Source organism: Thamnophis sirtalis, unplaced genomic scaffold, assembly GCF_051295495.1.
Source record: "Thamnophis sirtalis isolate CommonGarterSnake01/CBP01778 unplaced genomic scaffold, rThaSir2_p1.2 scaffold_14, whole genome shotgun sequence".
Taxonomy (NCBI): Eukaryota; Metazoa; Chordata; class Lepidosauria; order Squamata; family Natricidae; genus Thamnophis; species Thamnophis sirtalis.
In genome coordinates, this window is record NW_028261394.1 from 22,737,831 (window position 1) to 22,762,285 (window position 24,455).

Below are 24,455 nucleotides of genomic sequence, written 5' to 3' on the forward strand. Positions count from 1 at the left end.
GATATTTCTACAGCTGTCTGTGTGTTTTCCCCAAATGTTCTCCTCACTGCAGCTTTTAAATTTAAATTTAAGGCAGTTCTTAGGCTAATAACAAAATGATTTGAATATATTTCTTGTTGGACTTTTGATTCCACTTAGACTTTCTCTTCTGGATATTTATTCAAAGAATTTCTCATCAGCTTTTCCTAACGTAGATCCCTATAGGTGTGCTAAGATTGGAAATCCCAGTAACCCAGCCTTCTAACTGGAGGCCAGGAGTTTTGTCTCTTGAAATCCTCATTTGTGTTGGGGATGGCGTGACTCTCAGCTCCAGGGCTGAGTTGGGCCCCTTCTGTCCCCATGGCTGGGGCTCTGCCACAGACTTCTCCGCCAAGCTCTGTGAGGCCCTTTGAATCTGTCTTTCTTGCAAAGCTTCAAAGTCTGCAGAGGAGCAGTTTGCTTGTGTATACTTAGTCAGTTTTCACTGATGGATGGAATACAACATTTCTTGGGAATTTTTTATACATTTAAATCACAAAACAGCTGATCCCCTTCTTGTCCTGTTGCCCCCGCTCCCCATCTCCTCCACCCAGTACAACACAGAAGCAAAAGAATGCTGGTAAGCAGAAGGCACAGCATAAGTAGATTTCCTCGGGCACGTATATTTGGGGAAAATTGTGCAGTTCGCAGGTGAGCTGATCTTTATTTTCTGACATGTCCAGTCACAAGGATGTGAGTCACAGTGTCCACTTGAAAACTCTTCCTAGTTGGGGAAATGAGAATTGGGGCTAAGTGGTCTGACTGGAAAAAGCCAAGGGCCCTTTCTAATGGCCTCCTCCTTGTTTTGCAGCCTTCTTCGTAGCCAGAGTTGAAGGTGCATCGGTAAGTTGCTTGTCTCTTTTGACACAGTGAAGGTGCGGTCCTGCTCTTGCCAAAATTTGCAAGATGGTGGATTGAGCATTGTGATTGGTCTTTTGCATGCAACGCCTGCAAAAGATTAATTTCCTCCTCTGAGTGTCCTAGGAAAGAAGCTGTCACGGAATGATAAGGACACAGGTTTTCACCCATTTGTTGTATACTGTAGTACATATCCTGGTTCCATAGTTGTGGAGCTTCAAATTTTGAGTTACTTTGTAATTCTCTTAAAGAAAAAAATGGCAAAAATTAACTTAGCTGCCTGACTCTTAACTATGAAAGATTCCTGGCAGGGGCGTGAATCACAAAAGGAGAAACGGCTTAACAAGGAGAGAAATGGTAGAGAATGGATGCCAAACATTTTTAAGCAAGGCTCCTATGTTTATAAATATTCTCCCTGCCAGTTGTAAAGACTTGTATTAGCTTTATGGCAATGTTACAAATCTGCAGAAATAAAGACTAGATTAGTTTTTTAAAGTTAAAATTTTATGATTCTTTATCATAGTTTGCAATAAACACTTGCATCACGATTGTGAATTCACTGACATTTGAAGGATTCAACATTAATTGCACTTTTATACTTTTGTTTGTTTTAGTGTCCCGCTGCCAGGATTAATGGTACGTAATATATTGCAACGCTTGGGGTTTGGCATTCTCCTAACAATCTCTTTTTGGGGAGAAGCCTGCTAATTTTTTCTTTGTTTTTTTTGTTTTGTTTTTTTGCTTTTATTTTTGCAGCTTCCGAAGTTTGTGAAGATATAGAGAGGTATTTTTATAAACCAATTAATAAATTCCGGATGCTGGGAAGATTCTGAACAAAAGTGAAATTAGCATAAAAGGGTATTACCTTGTCCACATTCAGGACTAACATTCTATTTTTTTCTTGAGGTTTGAACAATATTTTATTCTGCAAAAATGTCACTGTTTATTGCCATATTGCCAAAAAGTTTGGTTTCTTGATTTCTATAGATCACATAAGGAGCATTGGGAACTCGAGCTGCTACATAATATGGCAGTTTGCAGAATGGAGTGGGGAGTAGGGAAGCAAGGGGTTAGCTGCAAGGAAGACAATATTTTTGAGTGGATTTTTTGCAAGCTAAAATGAAGGATGGGATAGATCCGTGTTCTGCAATCCTCTAACTGATTGAGCATTGCGGGACTGTGCTCCCAATGCATCTGGAGGGAGCTACACTATATTACGTAACATTTGCACATCTTTCTGCCTTGTATCTTCCTTTTGGGTGATAACAAAACCTGTCAACAACCATAGAATAAAAGAAGACATGATTGTGGAAAAGCTCTGAAACTGTAAGGGAAACTCAGATTGCATCCAAAAGGAGTATAAAAATGGAAAGGGAGAATATTTTTTTCTAATCCAATAAGGAATAAACAGTTAGCACAAAGTTAATAATGGAAAAAAAGAATCCATCAAAACTTGAAAATTCTTTGGAAAATATTAAATATTTTTGGTGGGATGGGGTCTTTTTAAGGATGTGGGTGGCTTGTATACATGTCAGTTGCTTCAAAAATGGCCCAGGTTTATTGAATGTGTGGAATTAGGATGGCTTTCGCTACATTCTTGGGAGCCCTTTCTGGCATTGTCCCTCTATGCCTGTCTTTTCCCCCCTTTTCTTACAGAATTGATGTCAAAATATCTGCCAACCTTACTCATCTCGTTTGTGACAACGTAAGTTCTCCATCTGCTTGCCTTACAGCCTGATTTGATTAAGTAGAGTAAGATAAGGCTGCTCCAGGATTTTAATGAGAATGCTGGTTGTGTGCTCAGTTCACAAGAGCGTTATGCTTTCAAGAAGCTCTTTTGGGATTTGCAAGATCCTTGATCCAGGGCTAAGAAGGTGCTGCTGGAGGAAGGCTTTGCTGGTCTTTCATCAGCTAGGAGAGGTCAGGCCAGACTTGGCCAGCCCAACACCTTCTCTGGTGTCTACTGTTAGGAACCCTGGTCTTGGTGGGGGTGGGGATGGCACTTGAGGAAAGCTGGACTATACAGAGTACAGATTTAGAAGAGGGGGCCTCAAACACAAGTCATAAGGAGTCTACTTGTTTTGAGTTTGATATTTCCTCACTACTTTGGTGATTTTGGGGTGGATGGCTTAAGACCGTCAAGATGACACTTATGACTGTACAGTCAAAATTCCATGCCTTTTTCATGTGCACTGCAACATAAAGATGTCAGCCCTGTACACAACTAGTGGCTAAAATCAAACCAAGCCATCCTTGTTAAAGAAGTAAAAATACAATTGTTGCATCATTGGTTGGAGGGATTACATTAGGACAGTGTTCCCCAACCTTTCCAGCTTGATGGGCCAGTGTAGTGTGGGGATGTAAGTGGCAGGTGCACGTGTGCATGCACAACTCTGTGTGGCACTCGCACACGAGCAGAGGGGGTTTGAGGAGAAGGGGCTTGTGCTTGTGCGTCAAGCTCCACTCTCACACATAGATACATAGACATAGACACATAGCAATAGCAGTAGACTTATATACCGCTTCATAGGCCTTTCAGGCCTCTCTAAGCGGTTTACAGAGAGTCAGCATATTGCCCCCAACAATCTGGGTCCTCCTTTTACCCACCTCGGAAGGATGGAAGGCTGAGTCAACCCTGAGCCGGTGAGATTTGAACCGCTGACCTGCTGATCTAGCAGTAGCCTGCAGTGCTGCATTTAACCACTGCGCCACCTTGGCTCTGAACATTCTGAGCGCAAGGCCCCGCCACTTGTGTGAATGGAGCTTCACGTACACGTGCTTCCTCATTTTTCCTGTTGCCCAGTTTCAAACAGGCTGTGGCCTGGGGGTTGGAGACCCCTCCCACTTTATGAGAAAGTCTTTCCAATTTTATTCATGAAGATTTCAGAAAAGGAAAAGGACATCTGTTAATCCATCAATATCTTGACAGGCAGCTAGATGAAAAAGTTGGCTTTAGTGTCTAATTCTCTGCCACTTTGCTGTACTGTGTCATATCAAACTGCTTTTGTTCACCAATACTGATACTTTTTTAATCCTCTCTCCCTAGCTTCAGAATCTCAGTCATGTTAATAGTACCTTTATAATTCAAGCCTTGGAATTCACCCTGAGGAAAAAATATGACCTTCCACCCAATATAGTGAGAGTTCTTCTAAATCAAGTAAATGGGGAAGAGCTGATCAATGCCCTGGAGAAATTTAATGAAAAGGTAAAAAAAACCCTACTGTTAAAATAGAAAGTATTCTTTCTCTGTGTTCATCACTACTTCAAGTAAAGATACAATGCCTGCATTCACACAATATGTGATTATTGCTTATGGTGTGATAGGCGAGAGCCAGTTTGTGTTGTGGCTAGAAGCTTGGAGAACTTTGTGCTCCAGTCCCATTTTAGGGATGAGGCCAGAAACACTCACTCAGTGGCATGAAGGAAGCCATGGCAAAGCTTGCCCTAAAGAAAACTGCAGGAGGGTGCAGACAGTTGCCAAGAGCCATTACTGACTTGAAGGCACAAAAAGGGGAAGGGAAGGTGAAGATAGGACTACTGTTTGTAGGCATCTTATATAAGGAGGGCCTGTTTGGTTAAATTCTTAGTTGACTGATAAGCTTTATTCTTGATACCCTCCAGATAGATACAGCTCACATAATTCTCAACCAAAATAATACAAAAAGAATTAAATAAATAGGCAGAAACTTAATTTTCTGTGTATAAGAGAAGAAATGGACTATCTCAAAACTGCAAATGTAAAGCAGATTCATGTTTCAGTATTAGGCTTATTTGGGAAAAGGGCAGTTAGTCCTTTAGTTCTACAGTCAGAGAAAGGGAGTTCAGGCAACTCCCAGAGCCTTACTAAATTCACTCATAAATGAGAGCAGGAATTTTGCTTATTCCATTCCCAAGATTCTGTATCCTACTTCCTTATTTCTTGATAGTGAGCAATAAATCCTACTCTGCTGTTAGGGAAGCAGTTTGTGAGTTTACTAATGAATGATGGATAAGGAACCGATAAAGCTCCCTGTGCTTCATGGAAGTGAGGGCAGCCTTCTACAAATAGCCCATGTGGCCTGGGTCTAAGAGGAGTTTCCCTCCAATGCATCTGGGAGGTCCAGAATGCTTGGGAGCGTGTTATTTGATTGGCTTCATCTTTATGAACGTCTTGTACGTTTATTCTTCACCCTCTGATATTTCCAGTGGGATATTCCAGTTAGGGCTGCTGACCTGCAGGGTAGACAATCCCATGTATCTACAGCAAGGGGCAGGTGAAGGGCCCACGGTGGTGCTGCTGCTTCTCACATAAGCCAAGCTCCTGGTCCCAGGCTTTCTTCTACAGCCTCTCGCAATTTGGGCTCCACACCTGCCTACTCCAGTTGCCAAATTGCGAATCCCATGACTGCCACTTATTTTTTTTTTTTTTTTTTATTAAATGTTTTTTAAGCTTTAGTTTAAAACTGGTACAACATCTTTCTTAATATATCAATCAATTACAGATAATACAGAAAAAAAAACAAAGACAACAATCAGAAAAACAAAACGAAACACAGGTATCTATTATGAAAAAATAAGAAGTATATCAACTGGTTACAACATGTTTTGGTGCTTCTCTTCGATTAACTCCTATTAATTCAAGTATCTTAACTCAAATATTTGCCATATCAAGATCATTATACCTCCGGTTTTAATTATTATAATTATTTAAACATCCTTCATCCTTAGTTATGCTAAGGAATTAGTCCATGACACATGCTGGCAGTTCATTTACTTATATGTAAAATCCTCTATTATCGTCAAATCCTCATGTTCTACTTTAACTAAACATCCATAATATTCAGTTATATCATATATCCTAACATTTTCCCAATATTAATTAACATTTAATTATATGAATTTTATTTAATTTTTAATAGTGCTAATTATTATAGTTAATACTCTTTATGTATACCCTAAAGGTGTTTTCTCATATCCAATTGTTAGTTATCATATCGACTCCACATTATATACATTACTATTAATATCAATTATTATTCAACTATATCTGTTACACAAAAAAGCAATTAGATTTAGCTAATTTTCAGTTATATTCATCAATCTATCAACCAATTCCAAATTATATATATTGCTATCTATATCAATCATTGTTCAGCTATATCTATTACAAATTGAAGTAATCCAATCTAGATATTTTAGCTAAACATCCATAATATTCAATTATATCATATATCATAACATTTTCCCAATATTAATTAACTTTTGATTGTATGGGTTCTATTTAGTTTTTTTAATAGTGCTAATTATTATAGTTAATACTCTTTATGTGTAATCTAAAAGTATTTTCTCATATCCAATTGTTAATTATCATGTCAACTCCACATTATATACATTGCTCTCAATATCAATTATTATTCAACAATATTTGTTACACAGAAAAGCAATTAGATTTAACTAGTTTTCAATTGTATTCAACAATCTATCAGCCAATTCCAGATTATATATATTGCTATCCATATCAGTCATTATTCAGCTATATCTATTACATATTAAAGTAATCCGATCTAGCTAGTTTTAAATTTTTTTGTCAGCCTGTGTCCCTCCAGCCACAAGGTTTTCTCCGTCCAGTAGCCATTCGTTGAATAAATTTACCAAATGTTTCCATAAGCAAGTCCAAACAAAAGTATTTCGGCACCTTTGGATTCTGAATGTCAGTGATGAAGTAATAAAGTTGTTCTTGGTTTATAAAGCTTCCCAATTTAACTTTAATTCTCAAGAGTGGATTCTCCATTCCTTCTGCACACTGTCCCTTTAAATGAGCCGTCTTTATGGCTTCCCACTTCTTCTCTTCCTCTGAGATAGACCAGACACCATTTCTCACATTTTCCGTTTGTGTTTCAGGGACATTTAAGCATTCAACGTTCTCAGTTTTAGCTTCATATTTTAGAATAAATTGATCGAGTTTTCGTTCCAATCTTTGATAAGAATGAAAAAGTTCTCTACACGCAGAGAAAAGAGTCTGAAATGAAGTCTTGGGGGTATCTTGGGACGCCATGATGTGTCGTAGTTAAAATAAAAATAAAAATTCTCTTTTTTTCCCCAGAGGCTTCGAAGCACTCTTTTTTTTTTATATAGTCTCTTACCGGCTGTCAATCTTATCTGATTGTAAACAGAGCTGGATAGTAAAGTAATAAAAATGTCGAATCGTGACGGGCTAGTTAGTTCAGTTGTTCAGTTCAGTTGTGTTTATTTATAGGCCGCCCTTTTCCCTGGGGGGACTCAGGGCGGCTAACAACTTATGGGAGGGGAAGACATACAATAACATAAAAATACAGTGTGTAGTTAAGATCAAACAACATTCATTCAACATTCGGGCGGGGGCAAACTATGATCTTTACCCCCAGGCCTGGCGGGATAGCCAGATCTTGAGGGCTGTGCGGAAGGTCTGAAGGGTGGTGAGGGTACGAATCCCCACGGGGAGATCGTTCCAGAGGGTCGGAGCTGCTACAGAAAAGGCTCTCCTCCGCGTAGTTGCCAGCCGACACTGGCTGGCAGATGGCACTCGGAGGAGGCCTAATCTGTGGGATCTTATGGGTCGGGAGGAGGTAATTGGCAGAAGGCGGTCTCCCAAGTACGCAGATCCACTACCATGAAGGGCTTTATAGGTAGTAAGAAGCACCTTGAAGTGCACACGGAGGCCAACAGGTAGCCAGTGCAGCTCGCGGAGGATAGGTGTTATGTGGGCGAACCGAGGTGCACCCACGATCACTCGCGCGGCCGCATTCTGGACTAGCTGAAGCCGCCGAATGCTCTTCAAGGGCAGCCCCATGTAGAGCACGTTGCAGTATTCCAGCCTAGAGGTCACGAGGGCGCGAGTGACTGTTGTGAGAGCCTCCCGATTCAGGTAGGGTCGCAACTGGCGCACCAGGCGAACCTGGGCAAATGCCCCCCTGGTCACAGCCGACAGGTGGTGATCAAAAGTCAGCTGTGGATCCAGGAGGACTCCCAAGTTGCGAACCCTGTCTGAGGGGTGTAAATTTTGACCCCCCAGCCTGATCGTTGGAACACTAGCCAAATTTTTGGGAGGGAAACACAACAGCCACTCGGTCTTTTCTGGGTTGAGTACAAGCTTGTTAGCCCGCATCCAGTCCCTAACGGCTTCAAGACCCCGGCCCATCACGTCCACCGCTTCATTGAGTTGGCACGGGGCGGACAGATACAGCTGTACAACTAATTCCTAGTTAGTAGGAATTAAGTTTTACGATCCACTTAAGGAGATTCAGAGGGGGGAGGATATCGCGGAGTTTCTTGAAGCATTTAAGAGGTAAAGTAACCACCAGTCATAAAACCATTAGAAAAGCTAATTCGCCGCTGATCTTCTTATTGTTTGGTTTCCAATTAGCTTAATTTTTAACAGGAACAAACTCTCTTGAATAATAAAATCAGCTTACCAGATGATATCACTTCTTCCATTCTTAGGGGCACCTGCAGTTTCAGTTAGCACACAGCTAATCCAAAAGGAATTGGCACGGGGAGTTAATACCCTCCCCCAGAGATTTGCGATTACCTCTGGGGTCCTGGGTCCCTCCCCACCTCCACTGTCGTCTTCGGGACAGCTGGGGTTCAAAGAACCCGTCCAAAAAGTCCTTTGGTATAGAGGAATTTCAGGAGTAGCCTAAAACTCCATCTTCTCACTGCTAAGCCCCGCCTTCTTCCCCGACTGCCACTTATTTTTCAGGCTTGTGAAAGAAATGAGAAGGAAAAGGTGAAAGAAGGTGTTAATTTAATTATCCCATTTATCATACTTCCCCCTCATGTCACCTCTTTTGGGGACTGCCATGATGTGGGGAGAATTTAGAGAACTTATGACTAAAGAATTGCCTTCCTGCTTCTCTGATAGTCTTTGTAGCCATTTGCCCAGTGGGCTTCCAAAATTTGAAATAAGATGAGGTTCTTTAGCTAACAGGTAATAGTTAACAGGTAGTTAGACAGGTTAACTGGGCAATGCCCCACTCATAGGTGAACTGCTGCACCTGATCTGTGGGCATCATCTGGGTAGTGTACATCCACTATCTTGTCTCTTCTCTCAAGGAGAACAGTTGCCAGGGATTTTTCCCCCCACAAGGGGACTCTGGCAGTTGCTTTCCTGAAGTTGTTTCACATTAGATGCGTAAGGCGCTGAGTGAGATGGAACTGGCTTGGCAAGAAGTGCTGGAAGACTTTCGGTTGCCTCAAGGGGACTTTGGTCATGAATGAGAGGAAGGCCTCCTCAACTTCCAACTATTCTCAATGTTCTCTGAGTTCACTATTCATTAAAACTCTATCCCCACCATATTGCATGTTCCGTTTTTGTGCTGTGTGTTCCATTTCCCCCTTAGGCTGCAATTTCTCTGCAACTCTTATTTCTCCTCCCCAGATTGTGAACTCTTCCCTAATTTCCAATCAAGCGAAAACTACCATAATGCAAGCTTTGTGGGATGAGAAGCTAAGAAACGAAGATCGTTTCAATGAGACCGCCTTTGTGACTTCCTGGTTCCAGAAAAGACTTTGCCTTTTTATCTCGGGAATTTCACCAGAGATACTCCAGTGTCTTCACAATGAGACCATGCAGTGTGAGCAATACCAGGCAATGTATGTGATGGGACTATTAATCTTTTGTTCAGTTGTGACTGTTCAGTTATTCCCAGGATAGCATAATACCTGCTAGCATGTCTACCGGAGAGGAATATTGTCAATTCTCAAACTTCACTTATTTTGAAATTTTAATTTTCCTATAGCCAGCAAATAGCTGTCTGACTATTAGGTGTATAGAAATATTTATATGCAAATGTTTCATTTTAGCCCCAGCATTAACTTTCTAACTCTACAAAGACAGTGTTGAATTACATATGTGGGTGCAGTAGTTTTCAACAACAACTTGCTTCAGTTCAGGCCATGTGTACATCTGTCTCTTTTATCTAGTAAAGAGTTTCTTAATTTGAGAACTTGTAGTATGTGCACTTTAGTTCTTAGGATATTACTATACTTCGGGAATTCTGAGAATTGGAATTCACATATCTGAAATCCTCACTCAAGGTCATGAAGCAAGGCTGCAATCTGTGCTGAATATTTTTATAATGTTCTCCAGAACATCTTTAAGAGATCTTTCTATCTCTTCCTATCAAGCCTGTCTAATAAGAGTTTTATTAAGAGATGATCCTGCAAAACCAAACATTCAGAAATTAGCAATAATGCTTCTCTCATTTGAATTCTGCATTTTGTTATGTATAAACAAAGGAGGGTATTAAATAAGGAAATCGAGACGTCTCCTCTGGGACCTCTGACTCAGCCATAGCTCATAGGTGTATTTGCTGCAAGTTATAGGTGACCTATAGAATATCTGCTTTGCCCTCATTTGATCAGCCTTTGTTTTAGATATATAGATACTACCTGTTTCTGGAAGTAGAACTGACACATATCATATTAATTTCCTGACAAGCATAATGATCCAGTGGTTTTTCATTATATTATTGTTATTGTTGTAATTTTTTTTTTCCTCTTTCTTCCAATGCAGTGAGGAATGACCCTGCAGTAAGAAAGAAGTTTTATCCTTTGCTAGCTCTTCTAATTGGAGGGCTGTTAGGATTTGTTTGGAAGTTGCACAAGTTGGTTTTGCTTGGGTCCAGAGAGGAGCAAAACAATTTATTTTGGGGCTAAAGAATTAATTTCCCTCCATTTTGGAGGCTTTAGAGCCCAGTTTGAAATGGTTAGGCATTGTTCTTTAGAAGTTAAATGGACACCTAGGCTCAAGCTTCTCCAGACTGGTGCCCTCTGGATATTTTGGAAGTGCAGTTGCCAGAATTCCCAGCCAACATGGCTGCATCAAGTTGGAGAAAGGCCACAGAGGACAACTGAAGGACCCCAGATTGGAGTAGGCTAGTCCTACAAAACAGTGAATATTTAACTTTGCTTCAGAAGATTTTTTTTTCTTCCTCTTTATCCTGGTCTTCATTTTTCTATCTATCTCTTCTCTTTTCCAAAACACACTTCTGTTTCTCAGTGTTAAAGGATTAGATGCAGAATTTATGAAGATGAATCATCACATCCAGTATGAAGTTTTCCACTCGTTCCAACTTCCTTATTTAAGGGGATTGAATGCTAATGGTAAGAGAACAATGGTATATTTCTCGGTGTGGTCTCTTGATGGCTGATCTGAAGTACACCGCAGTGTAGTCACTGGGCTGGACCAAATGTTGGGCAATTGCAAGTTAAGCTAGGGCCTTTATTTTCCTACTCCTGGTGGGGTGGGAAGAAACTAATTCCCCTGGAGTTCTAAGTAAAAAGATGAACCAATCAGAATATACAGTGAAAAACTATTTTCCCAGGGTCTCTAGAATGCTTGCAGTAACTCTTATTTACTCTTATTTATTTAATATTTATTTAATTATAAAGTTTGCTTGCCTCCCATCCTATATCCAATGACAATTGGTGCGAAGATCACTCATTTCATTCAATATTAGCTCTAATTGGGTGGGAATCCATGTTTCTCCTGTGTGCTGCTTGCGGAATCCAAGCATGGGTTAACTTTGTCCATTAGCCTAGAGACTGAGTTATGTAAATTGGTGACCACACCTCCTCTGACTGGATGGGTCAGTTTTTTAACTCAGTCCAGCCAGAAGAGACGTATACCAATTTTTCTCCAGACTAATGAGACAAATTTCTACCTCATCTTGGATTTTACTAGTGGATGATTGCGCTTTGGATTGATTATGCATGGCGAAGGGAGAGGCGGCAGTTCGCTGCCTGCCCAGTCCTCCTGCGGCTCTCTGCTTCGGATCAGGTATTTGGCTAGCATTTGGAGCCGTTGGATTTGACACTTGGCTGTAGGCTGCTGGAGCCTTTAAACAAGGCTGGGCGGCAGGCTCTTGAAGCCGTTGGTTTGGGCTAGGCGAATATGATCGCGGCGCGAGATGTTCACTGCTACCGGCGTCGCTGTGCCTGGGGCTTTTCCCCCGCCTCGATTACTTATGGGATGCCCGCCATTCGCGGCGCGGCTTTCTCCTTTCGTCTGGAATCCACCCACCATTCACGGCGCGGTTTGCCCAGTGCTGGTCCACTGATCATTCCGGGAGTGCACTGCCACCGCCGCCGAAGGGACTCGCATTGTGGGGGTCTCGGGTGGCATTTGGCTGGCTGCAGGCAAATTCAAACTTGGCGCCCGAATTGCGGTCACCATTTTGGGACCGTTCTTCGTGCAGGCGCTGTATGCCACAAGTTCGGGCGTTGCCTTCCTCGCGCCCAAATGGGTTGCTGACTCATCGGCCCTCCCACTTCCCTCACTTCAGCTCTGATTGACTTAGAGGGAGGTTTGTGCTATCGCTGCTTCAGCAGACCACGCGGCCCGCTCTACTTGCAAAGTGAACACTGTGCTTTGTGCCTTTTGAGTCTTTTCGCAACTTAATTCATTGCAATGGCTGATCATTCTTCTTTGGGAGGTACAGTTGAGCCCTCTAGCGATAACCAGAGTGCTGCCCAGGCAGGGGTTAGTTCGAGGCCTGGCAGAGCCGCCTCTAGAGCCACCAGCCAGAGGCCCAGGGAGACCTGTGGGGCTCCGGATAAGGCCCACAAGAAAAAAGATAAAACTAAGGCAGCAACTAAAGCCTCTGGGGAGGGTAGAAATCCCCCCCCCCATGCTATTACCTCAGCGCATTTCGCCAGCTCCGCAGCCAGCAGGGCACCAGGTCTGGTCCCCTGATCGCCCCTTACCTGTTATTTCTGAAGCTGGGGCGGAGGGGTTGGGGATCCAACTCCCTTCAGTAATGCCCGAGGCCCAGGCTGCCTCGGCCTATTCAGTGCCACGTGCTGGGCCCTCTGCAACATTTACTCCCACTGCTGCAGGCCTAAGGCCTATGGAAGGCTATGACCAGGGTCTATCCCCAGACCTTTACCAGATGATATCTGCAGCTATATCCAGGGGGGTGGATGCTGAGCTGCTTCGTAGGAACCAGGAGAAATTTCTAGGTTGAATCTCTCCTTGATCAGTTTCCATCCCTTATTCCTTGTCTAGCCTTCGGGTGCCTTGGAAAATAAGCTTGACCCTCCTTCTCTCTGTGGCAGCCCGTCAAATATTGGAATATTGCTATCATGTCTGCCCTGGTCCTTCTCTTCATTAGACTAGCCATGCCCAGTTCCTGCAACTGTTCATCATATGTTTTAATGTCCTCTTTCCATATGCTGGTTGGATTACTCAAAATGTTTAAATCAGTTTAGCTAGACCCATTCATATCATGTGCACTACTCTAATATAACAGGAAATTGTGAGTTCACACAACTCACAAGCCACAAACTGCCAAATCACAGCTGATTCAAACCTAGCCATTGTTGTTTAAATATTCCATGAAATGAATGGGCTAATGAGCCCCCCAACTGCAGCCACTCTAAATGTCTCGGATAGCAAATGGAACCCTAGCCTCAGTAATCTATCTTGATTTGGGGGTAATTGAAATTCTGAGCAATGGATTTGGAAATATTTTTTTGCCTTTTAGGTATTTTACCTTTTGTTAAATTTGTTTCCTTTATCTCTCCCCACCCTCCCCTCCTTTAGTGGACAATTTACGTTACAAGTTTAAGATTGAAACCATTATCATATAACTAATACTGTGATGTGAAAAAAACAAATAATTTTATGATTGTAATATTATCATCCCGTTATAATCAATACTGACATTTTTTTCTGTTCAGCACATTAAGCTATCTTAATAATAGAATGTTAATAATAATATTGTATAAACATCACAATTTATGACAATATAATAAAAAGGGAAAAATAAATTTCAGGAGAAGGGAATAGGGACAGAATAAGAAAAGAAAGTATTCAATTGGAGAAAGTGGGTGCAGAGATCTTTAAAATGCAAGACTTTGTACTTCCACACCATCCTAGTTCTTTTAGAGTTTCTTTATAATCTAATCTTATTGCCAACTGTTTAATTACAGGATCAGCTTGCACAAAGGACCTCAACAGCACCTCATGGCTATTGGTCAATTTTGCACGTTTCAGCCAATATGCCAAGTATCAAGAGTTTCTTTCTTTGAATTCCAAGTTCAGTGGTGTAAGTAATTGATTCAGTCTTTACTTCTTGGCTAATGAAGTTTCCTAAGTCTTATTGTATTTGATAAACTTTGATTTGTATCAACCATTTCCTTCTTTTTGTATGTTTTTACATTTTTTGGGTGATATTTATTTATTTATTTCATATTATTATGAAACATTTATTTCATATTATTGTGTTATAATAAGACAACTAAAGGATCTGTAATCAAGATGTATTGGAAAAAATGTTTGTAGGGAAAAGAATTAAACAAAATAAAAGCCAGGTCTATCTGCAAGTGGCCTCTGACCAGAGTAGCAATGAAGAAGCAATGAGCTTAGAGGTGCATTGTTTCTATAGAGCAGTTGCTGATGGAGGGAGACAGGAGAGCTACCTAAGAGTAGGAATAAAATAAACGGCATTGCCTCAGCGAGAACTTTGGAGGTGTCAAAGACCTCTGGCCCACAGTAGCTCAGGAACATGGCTCTTTTTCGGTTGTTGGAGAGCCCTAGAAGATCGTTGGCTTCCATGAAGCACTCGAACCGCGTCATGAGGACCCAGATTGTTGGGGGCAATATGCTGACTCTCTGTAAACCGCTTAGAGAGGCCTGAAAGGCCTATGAAGCGGTATATAAGTCTACTGCTATTGCTATGTAGGAATCCCAGTGTTTGGTAGCTGGGTCAAAAGGAGCTGGAGAGGCATGCATCGTCATTTTGTTCAGTCAAGCAAATTTGAACTTGCCACTCTTTTTTATGCCTAGTTGTCTTCCAATCCCACCTTCGTCACCAGTGTTAAGTTGGGTGAATGGATGAGACAGACTCCAGCTCAACTGCTCTTTATTAGAACAACTATGTACAATCCAGTGCCGCTCCGTTTGGCAGCTAGCCCTTTTATAGGGAGCTGTCAAACGGCTTGGCCAATCAGCTTCAAGTATTTTCCTGCAGTAAGTAACAAATAAAATTAGAGATAAAAGTGGAAGAAAGATTCAAGGAGAAAGATAGACAGTTAACAAAATTTGAAATGATTATAAAAGAATGTGAGATGAATGAAGACTATATAGGGAAAGGAAGAATAGGGAAAGTATATAAAATAGTAACTGAATTAGAAGAGCAGCAAAAGATTTAAAATTAATTTGGGAACCAGATTTGGAAGAAATAAATGATAAGGATTGGAAAAATATTTGGAATAGAAGAGTATATAAGAGTTAAGGAAAATGGATATAAAGTGATATGGAGGTGGTACCTAAAACCACATAAATTAAATCAAATAGATGGTAAATATACAAAGATTTGTTGGAGGTGCAAGAAAGTGGTTGGAACATATAAACAGATGTGGTGGGATTGTGATAGTGCACAAAAATATGGGATATGGTGTTTAGAGAAATTAGAGCACTGTTGAAGGTAAATTTAGAGATGTCATCTAGGATTGCATTACTGTTGCTCGTGGAAAAATAGAATCTAAATGAAACAAAAAATGGAATTGATTGTAAATTTGATAATGGCAGCTAGATTAGTGATGGCTAAATATTGAGGATGAAATTGGGATATTCAAAGAATAAAGAAATGAGTGGTATAATGAAATTTGGAGTATGGCAACAAATGGTAAATTAACAACAGAAATTAAATTTTAAAAAGGGATGATTAAAGTAAATAGTTATAATGAAATATGGGGGGGGGGATGTTATAAAATAAGTGTTTGTGGAAGGCAAAGGGAATAAACCTACTCAATATATGTTCCTTTGGAGGGTGTAAGGACACAATTAGAATATATTGTATATCTTTTGGTTGTTATAGATGAAGAAATATAAAGGGGGGGGGGTTAAATGGTCTCCGGGGGTGGTGGTACACTATAATATTTGTGTTTTTTTCTTTTTTCTTTCTTTCTGTTTGTATTTACTATATTTGTATTATTTGTATTTATTAAAAAAGTTAAACAAATTTTTAAAAAGAAAAGAACAGGTATACCATTTACCATCAATAGGTACGCTTCAATTTTCAGATATGTTATGATGGAGCAAAATTCCATGGCAGCTGATCCTTCCTGTGGCCATACATACGTCTATGGCGATTCTCAATCATCCAGGTCATGGATGAGAAGTAAATCATTTTCAAGAAAAAAACAAAGAAAACCAAGTTATCTTTTTGAAAAGCCCCTTTGGGACTACTGTGACCATGCTGATTGTATTGCAGAACATAGAATAAATGTGCATTATCTACAATCACTTTTTCAACATTGAATTCAATCTTCAGTGAAATCTTTCTGTAAAACTTGGTCAATTCATTAAAAGAGAAATGTACTGAATGCAGACCTCTCTTATTTGTGGATCAATTGTATCATGAAAATATTTCATAAGTTTAGGATTTCTCTGTAAATGAAAAAGTGAAAAATAGGAGCATTTTTTTAAAAAAAGAGTTGAGATATTTGAATATATAGGCTAAAAAGCTGTAGTTTTATTGCAGTTCTCATTTTTCCACTGCCCGTTTTCCTTCTTAGTTGGTTGTTCTCAAGAAACTAACAGTCAGGCAACTTGCACAGTTTTCTGCCAGTGATGGAGCTCTGAAGACACCCAAAGATGTTGAGAGTGTGATGCATCTCATAACAACAGCTACATTGACAGAATACATTAACGAATTCAGCAGACAGGTATGACAGCAGATCAGGTGGCATTACATTTTATGAAGTGTTTGCAACCATTAAGGCTGCATTCAATTATATTGATTTTGCAATTCCGTCAAATCTTCTCTCCGAGGTGGGATGTGGGAGGAGTCACTGATAGGGTATTGTTACAGCCCAATTGCCTGGAGACAGGTAAATCTGAGGACAGTCCCTCTGCTCCTCCTTCTGACTCCCCAGATTAACCTCAGTCTTCGGCCTAAGAGGAGCTATTCAGTGACTCTCCGGATTTTTTCTTTTTGGAATTTTTTCGCCTTTGAACCTCCTACCTCTTTTTATTGCACCCCTTACCTGCCTAAGCACGAGCTGCACTTGCTGCAATCTTGCGGGCCCCGAGCCACTGACACCCGGGGGGGCGGGAACCCAGACCTCGCACACCACGGCCGTTCGAGCAGAGAAGCGGACAGATCAACAAGGACATCGGAGGCATTGCGGCAAGAGGAAGGAGGAGCGTTTCAGCCGGAACCACCGCAGGCGATCGGACCGCATGATCGACGGTTGCCATTTGAATCCAAGGGCGCATGTATGAGGCTTGGAGGTGTACTGGTCACAGTCACCGCAGCGCCCCAGCACCACGTGGCAGAGAGGAGTCGTCGGGCCTGAGCTCTGCCGGTTATCCGGAGAGGGCCCAGTGTAGAGCGGTGCACCAGTCTCTTTTCGACCCACAGATCGGCGGGTGGCTGAGAAGAGCGTGGATCTGAAGGAGCGCCGGATCCGCGAATCACAGAGAGACCCAGATTTATCATAAGAGGAGGGAGGGAGGGAGGGAGGGAGGGAGGGAGAGAGGGAGAGAGAGAGAGAGAGAGAGAGAGAGAGAGAGAGAGAGAGAGAGAGAGAGAGAGAGAGAGAGAGAGAGAGAGAGAGAGAGAGAGAGAGAGAGAGAGAAGAAGGATTTGGGCTTCTCAGAGGACGAGGATGCCATAGCCTCAGAGGTCCCTACCATCACAGGTTTATTTCCTCCTGCCTTATTCAGTTCCTTGCTGCGCAAGGCCAAAGCCACCGCAGATTTGGACCCGCCCCCAGCTGGTAGCCAGAACTCTGCTACTCCTAGCACTAGTGGGGGGAAGAAGCAGGGCCCCTTCCACAGACCCCAGGTAGAGAAGGAAGAGATTCCCACCCCAGACCTCTTCTTGGAGGACCTCAAGTCCCAGTGGTCCAAGCCTGGTTCCTTCCCCACCCCAAGGAGTAACGATCGCAGATTTTATAACCTAAATTCCGCTTTCGCCCAAGCCTTACAGGTTCCTCCCATGGATGCCCCAGTGGCTTCCGCTTCTGCCGTGATGACAGGAGATATCTCTAACTGCCTGAAGGCAGAGGACAGGAGAGCGGAGCTGGTCATGCGCAAGACCTTCCAGGCTGTCTCATGGGTGATCAAGGTGGAGGCAGCCGCCTCGTTCTTTAATAGGTCCACCCTTTTATGGCTGGAGCAGATCCAGGATAGGACACCAGCATCAGACATGAGACTGCTACAGGACATCATGAAGTTGATGGCGGTGACCCAGTTCTTGGTAGATGCTACCCTGGACGTGGTAAAGTATTCTTCCAGGGCTTTGTCATCCTCAGTGGCATCCAGATGTCTCCTATGGCTTCGCCACTGGCAGGCCGAGTTCCGGGCAAAGTGGCATCTTGCGAAAGCAAAGTACACAGTCGACAAGCTGTTTGGACCCTCATTGGACCCCATCCTCGTCGAGGACAAAAACAAGAGGAAGGCCTTCCCGCCCACATCCAGACGCGCAGACCACTGGGCGGCACCTTACTCCAGGAGATCATCCTATCGGCCACCTGAGCAGGATCTCCAACAGCAGAGGTACTCTGCTCCCAGGTATCCCAGACAGGGGGATAGGCAATTCTCCAGGGATAGATATAGGTTCCAGCAGCCCGGCAAGTGGCCCTTTCGAGGGGGGGTGGCCACCCCTTCCGCAGGGCTAAGTGATTCGGGATCGGGTCACCCCATCTGCGGTTGCCTCTCTTCCTTCGAAGACCCCTGGGAGGGCATCACCACATATGCCTGGGTCTTCCAGATAGTCAGGTCGGGACTCCACCTGGAGTTCCGTTCCCAACCCCCCAGTAGATTCTGCACCTTTCCCTCCTCCAAGAACCCGGTCAAGGAAGAGAGGGATAGGATAGAGGGTGAAGGGTGAAGATGAGGTTTATAAGGAGGAGCGGTAAGGGGAGAGAGGAGAAGGAGAAAAGAAGGGGAAGTAGAGTAGAAAATGATGGAGGGAAGACAGGATGTAGAAAGGGGGAGGAGAGAGGGGGAAGAAAGTGTTGGATAAGGTATAAATATGGTGTATGGGGAGCAGAAGAGTCAATAACTGGGTTTTTATTTTTTCTCTTTGGTAGTTGATGGTAAGATGAATTGATGTAAGTACTTTAATACAACATTATATTGACTATGTAATAGTATACATGTGATTATATGCTATGGAGTTTATTTATTTAAAGAACCCGGTCAAGCGCACCCTCATGACCGAGGCCATTTGTCACCTTCTGGAGATTAACGCTATCGAACCAGTTCCAGAGGGGGAGAAAGAGTTAGGGTTCTATTCCCACCTCTTCCTAGACTCCAAGAGTTGGTGGGGGGGGGGGGGAAGGGCCATCCTAGATCTCAAGCTATTAAATTCCAGGATTGTCTACCGGAAGTTTAAAATGGCTTCCCTCAAGTCCATCCTAGAGGGGATCAGACAGGGGGATTTCCTAGCCTCCGTTGACCTCACGGAGGCTTATCTCCACATCATGATTGCCCCTGATCACTGCAAGTTTCCCAGGTTCTTGTAACGGGGTTTTCATTACCAGTACAGGGCTCTTCCCTTTGGGTTGGCCTCGGCCCCCAGAACCTTCACCAAGGTGCTGGCCATGGCTGCAGCCCACCTCCACTCTTTCCCGGTTTGCCTACACTGTTACCTTGACAACATCCTCGTACTAGCCCCCTCGGCTGTCCGTGCAGAAGGGGATCTCAGTACCACCATTAGTACCCTGAGGTCCCTGGGGTTCTCTATTAACCTTGAGAAAAGTCACCTTGTCCCCTCCACTAGACTTCAACACCTGGGCACCATCATTGATTCAGTGGAGGGCAAGATGTTTCTTTCCCAGGAGCGTAGGGACAGCATTGTTGAATTGATTCAGGAGATTCACAGGATTCGATCTGTTCCCATAGCTCTTCTCTCCAGGCTTCTCGGGAAGTTCATCTCCTGCATCGGGATCGTCCCCTGGGCTTGCCTTCATGCCAAAGAATTGCAGTGGTTCCTCCTCCCTCACCAGAGGAACGGGACAAGTGATGCAAGCTTCAGGGTCTTAGTGACCCCCCAGGTACTTCTCTCCCTCTGCTGGTGGAGGTCCCCATCCCTGGCCAAGGGTTCTCTTTTCAGGGAGCCAGACAGACTGGTCCTAACCACGGATGCAAGTCTGTTTGGCTGGGGGGTGGTGGGCGCACCTGCAGTCCCAGCTAGCCCAGGGCCGGTGGACGTCGACAGGCCTGCGGAGGAGCATCAACTGGCTGGAACTCAGAGTGATCCACCTAGCCCTTTGGCGGTTCAAACAGATGGTCGCTGGGAACCATATCTAGGTACTGAAAGACAACGTGGCAGCCAAGGCCCACGTGAACAAGCAGGGAGGCACTCACTCTGTACCTCTACGCGACGAGGCAAAGCGTCTGGGATGCTGGGCGGAGCAGAATCTCCTATCGATCCAAGCAGAACACATCTCTGGAGTGGAGAACCAGCAGACAGACTGGCTCAGCAGGGAGACGGTAGACCACGGGGAGTGGCAATTTCACCCCAGCATCTTCACTCAGATCTGCCAGAGGTTCGGCTGCATGACTGTGGATCTCTTCGCCTCTCCGTCGAATGCTCAGGTTCTGAGATTCATCTCGTGGTTTCCAACACAGTGGGCGATCGACACCAACTCCCTACACTGCAGATGGCCGCTAGGCCTTCTGTACGCCTTCTCTCCCCTTCCCCTCGTCCCCGGGGTCATGAGGAAACTAGTGGTAGAGAGGGCAGAGATCATCCTTGTAGCCCCTCACTGGCCACGGTGGTCCTGGTTCACGGATCTGGTGGAATTATCGATTCAGCCTCCTTGGCGATCCCACAGGGGGAAGTGGACCTGTGCCAGGGGAGTCTGGTGCACCTAGACCCAGAGTGGCTCAATCTGACCGCTTGGAGCTTGAGCGGGAGCAATTGAGGGACGCCCAGATCTCCTCTAGAGTCATCAAGACCATTGAGGCTTCTAGGAGGAGATCCACCACGCACATTTACAATGCGACGTGGACCGCCTTCACGACCTGGTGTCAGACCAACCAGATAGATCCTTCAACAGCTTCTGTCCCTCAGGTACTGGATTTCCTCCAGGTGGGTCTGGAGAAAGGTCTGGCTCATAGCACTATCTGTAGGCAGGTCTCTGCCCTAGCCACCATCCTTTGGGGGGAGGGCTCCCAGTCCCTGTCCCAGGTTCCGGTCATTAAGAGATTCCTCAGCCAATCTTCGACCTCCGGTGGTCCACCAGTTCCCTTCCTGGGATCTCCCCACAGTGCTCCAGGCCTTCCTGGAGTCACCTTTCGAACCCCTTAGGGAGGTTAGCTTCAATTCCTCACACTCAAGGTGATCTTCCTCATGGCGATCACTTCCGCCAGAAGGGTGTCCGAGGTTAACGCTCTGTCTTCCAGGACAGACCTCTGTACCTTCCACAACAACAGGGTTGTGCTTAGACTCGACCCAGCCTTCATGCCCAAGGTCAATTCCCCCTTTCACAGGAGCCAGGAGGTAATCCTTCCGGATTTCTATCCTTCCCCCGAGTCAGAGAGAGAGAAGTCCTGGCACCACCTATACGTGAGAAGGGCTCTACGCATCTACCTCAAGCACACAGCCCCCTTCAGGGGCTCGGAGGCTCTCTTTGTGTCCTTCCACTCCTGGTCTTGGGGCTCCAAAATCTCCCCGACCACCATCAGCAGGTGGATCAGGTTAGCTATTTCCAAGGCCTGCGAGGCCCGGGGTCTGCCTGTGCCGCAGGGCATCACTGCTCATTCCACTAGGAGTACTGCCACCTTGATGGCCTGGGCCACCCAGGCCCCCATCGAGGACATCTGCAGGGCTGCCGCCTGGTCCTCACCTTCATTTTTCATCAGACACTACCGGCTAGATACGTATACCTCGGCATCTTTCGGGAGGAGGGTTCTCCAGGATGTTCTAGATACTCGGGCAACTCAGGCCCATCCTTCCCATGGACATCTAGCTTTGGTATGCCCCTATCAATGACTCCTCCCATACCCCACCTCGGAGACTGTCAGTTGGTCTTGCCTGAACTGCATGTCTCGAGGTTGGTGTGGGAGCAGTCACTTCCCACCCTTAGGCGCCCAGCGCTGGGCCTGAGTAGATAGCTACAGATCAGTCAGGGTCCAGGAAGGAGGTTGGGGGGTTCTCTGTCCCTTCCTTTCCAGGTTCTTCTTCATCTGGACCATTGGTTAATCTGGGGAGTCAGGAGGAGGAGCAGAGGGAGTGTCCTCAGATTTACCTCAGTCTCCAGGCAATTGGGCTGTAACAATACGCTATCAGTGACTGCTCCTACACCACCCTTGAGACATGCAGTTCAGGTAAGACCAACTAACAATTTGTATAACACTCTGAACCACAAACTATTTACACACATGGGGCTAAAATGTGACTGACAAATTTGTGGTTGCCACCAGCCTCCACAAGACTTGTTTTGGGAGGAGATGGAAACACTGCATTAACATTGGATTAGATAGATAAAATTCATGGGTTGGATGAGATGAAGATGGCCTCATGGGACTGGGTCCCAAAAGAACATTTAATGAAGCATCTTTGAGTCACAGTTAGGACACTGGGGGATGAGCCTGTAGGCTAAAAGTCAGTAACTAATTCTTTTATTTGAAAATTTTATTTGAATAAGATGGCTTCCAATTACTTATTTTTTGTGTCCTCCTGGCTTTGTCTTTCCTATATGGTGCTGAATTATTCTTTTTTCCATGTTTCACTAAGGTAACTTTCTGTTCTAGAAATCATTTATTTGTTTGATTTATCTACATAATTTCATATACTTTATTTATTTAATGTGTATCCAACCTTTTTATTTTTACAAATAACAAGCATTTCCTTCACACCTTCCTCCTCCTATTTTCCCATAACAACAACCCTGTGAGGTATGCTGGGCTGAGAGAGACTTACTGGCCCAAAGTCATACTTAGAATCTACATAATATAGTTCTCATACATTGACTTAGTAAACTTTCTAAAATGATGTATCATTCATTTTTTTTCTGGACACATTGGAAAGCTAGCTTTTCCATCTTTGAGTCTTGATTCATGTATAAAATACATCCTTTAAAAAATGTGGATCTATTCCCCATCTTTCTTTCCTTACCACTCTATTTGGTCATCATGATATAAAAAAGATGTTGAAACTATAGAAAGAATACAGAAAGAGCAACAAAAATGACTAGGGGATTGGAGGCGAAAACACATGAAGAACAGTTGCAGTAATTGGGTATGTCTAGTTTAATGAATTAGGAGTGACACGATAGCAGTCTTCCAATATCTAAGGAGCTATTACAAAAAAGAGAGGGATCAACCTATTTTCCAAAACATCTGAGGCAAGACATGAAGTAACGGATGGAAGTTTAACAAAGAGAGAATTAAACATTAGAATTAAGGAGAATTTTCCTGCCAGTTAGAACAATTAATCAGTGAAACACCATGCCATTGTGGGTGCTCCATCACTGGAATTTGTTAAGAAGAGATTGGACAGCCATTTGACTGTAATGGCATAGGGCCTCCCTGAATAGGGGGTTGGACTAGAAGACTTCCAACTCTATTATTCTGTTATTCTTCCAATGAGTATTATAGCCAAGATGAAGTGAGGAGGAGATACACTGATGAGAGTTCATTGGCAGGATGTGACTTTTATTCTAAGGCAGTTTCAGATGAAACAGGTCCCTTGAAACGGAAGTGCACCCATCAAGGGAAATCCTTGGATAGATATTAGGAATAGGCACAATTGCAAAACTTTTGTCAAAGTATCATCTGATTATGAGAGAGTCCACCTGGTGCCCAAACATCTAATTTCTACTTTCATCTAATACCTTTCTCAAGAAATAATAGAATAATTCAGTCACACTCTTCTGCTTGATCTTCCTTTTCAAGGACAATGTTAGCCTGCCAAAGGAGGTCCAAGCCAGCCTTCTGGAGCACTTGCTGGTGGCAGCCCAGCCCATACTTCGAAAGGCAGATGATGTGGAGTTGACACACTGGATGATGCAATATCTCCCAAAATTGATATCAGGAATAAACAGTTCACTTGTTCCACTCTTATTTGAGGATCTGGAGACCAGAAATTGTTCTGCTGTCAATGCTGTGTATGAGCTCTATTACATATTTACAATTATTTCATTTCAATAAGTTCTTTAATTCTGCTATTTCAAGCGCCATATTAATTGTTATTGTTATAGATTTGTCATATTTCATATGTCATATATCACATATCACATGTCACATATCACTATCACATACACACACACACACACACACACACACACACACACACCATATCTATCTACTGGATTATAAGGCTGTCCAAATAAATATGTGACTTTACTAGTTTTAGTAAATAGATGTTATTATATTATATTATGTTATATATTACAGACCGGAGATGTGAGACAATTGGCTTTCCTAAAAGATTCATGGCTTGGAGGGATTCTTTATTTTCCTCGTAGGCTTTACATTCCTTGTTGCCTTGTTGCACAACACACTCAAGTCTAAGCTAGATATGTAGACAGGAGCCTTCATGGCACCTGCACCTGTCTGTCTTGCATATCAGCCCTTTTGAGCACTTTGCATTCTTTCT

At 43.4% G+C, this 24,455-nt stretch overlaps 1 protein-coding gene across 1 annotated transcript in view; it reads left to right on the forward strand.

Moving 5' to 3' along the window:
* Window positions 1–811: 811 nt before the first annotated feature.
* Window positions 812–24,455, forward strand: part of LOC106540135 (uncharacterized) — an 86,135-nt gene continuing 62,491 nt past the window's right edge. The window contains exons 1-10 of the mRNA XM_087729260.1: window positions 812–861; window positions 1,491–1,512; window positions 1,633–1,660; window positions 2,533–2,581; window positions 3,923–4,081; window positions 9,272–9,486; window positions 10,895–10,998; window positions 13,828–13,943; window positions 16,417–16,566; window positions 23,753–23,964. Of these exons, the coding sequence (XP_087585386.1) occupies window positions 9,317–9,486; window positions 10,895–10,998; window positions 13,828–13,943; window positions 16,417–16,566; window positions 23,753–23,964 (752 nt within the window). The 5' untranslated portion in view covers window positions 812–861; window positions 1,491–1,512; window positions 1,633–1,660; ... (1 more) ...; window positions 3,923–4,081; window positions 9,272–9,316. The remainder of the gene's footprint in view (window positions 862–1,490; window positions 1,513–1,632; window positions 1,661–2,532; window positions 2,582–3,922; window positions 4,082–9,271; window positions 9,487–10,894; window positions 10,999–13,827; window positions 13,944–16,416; window positions 16,567–23,752; window positions 23,965–24,455) is intronic.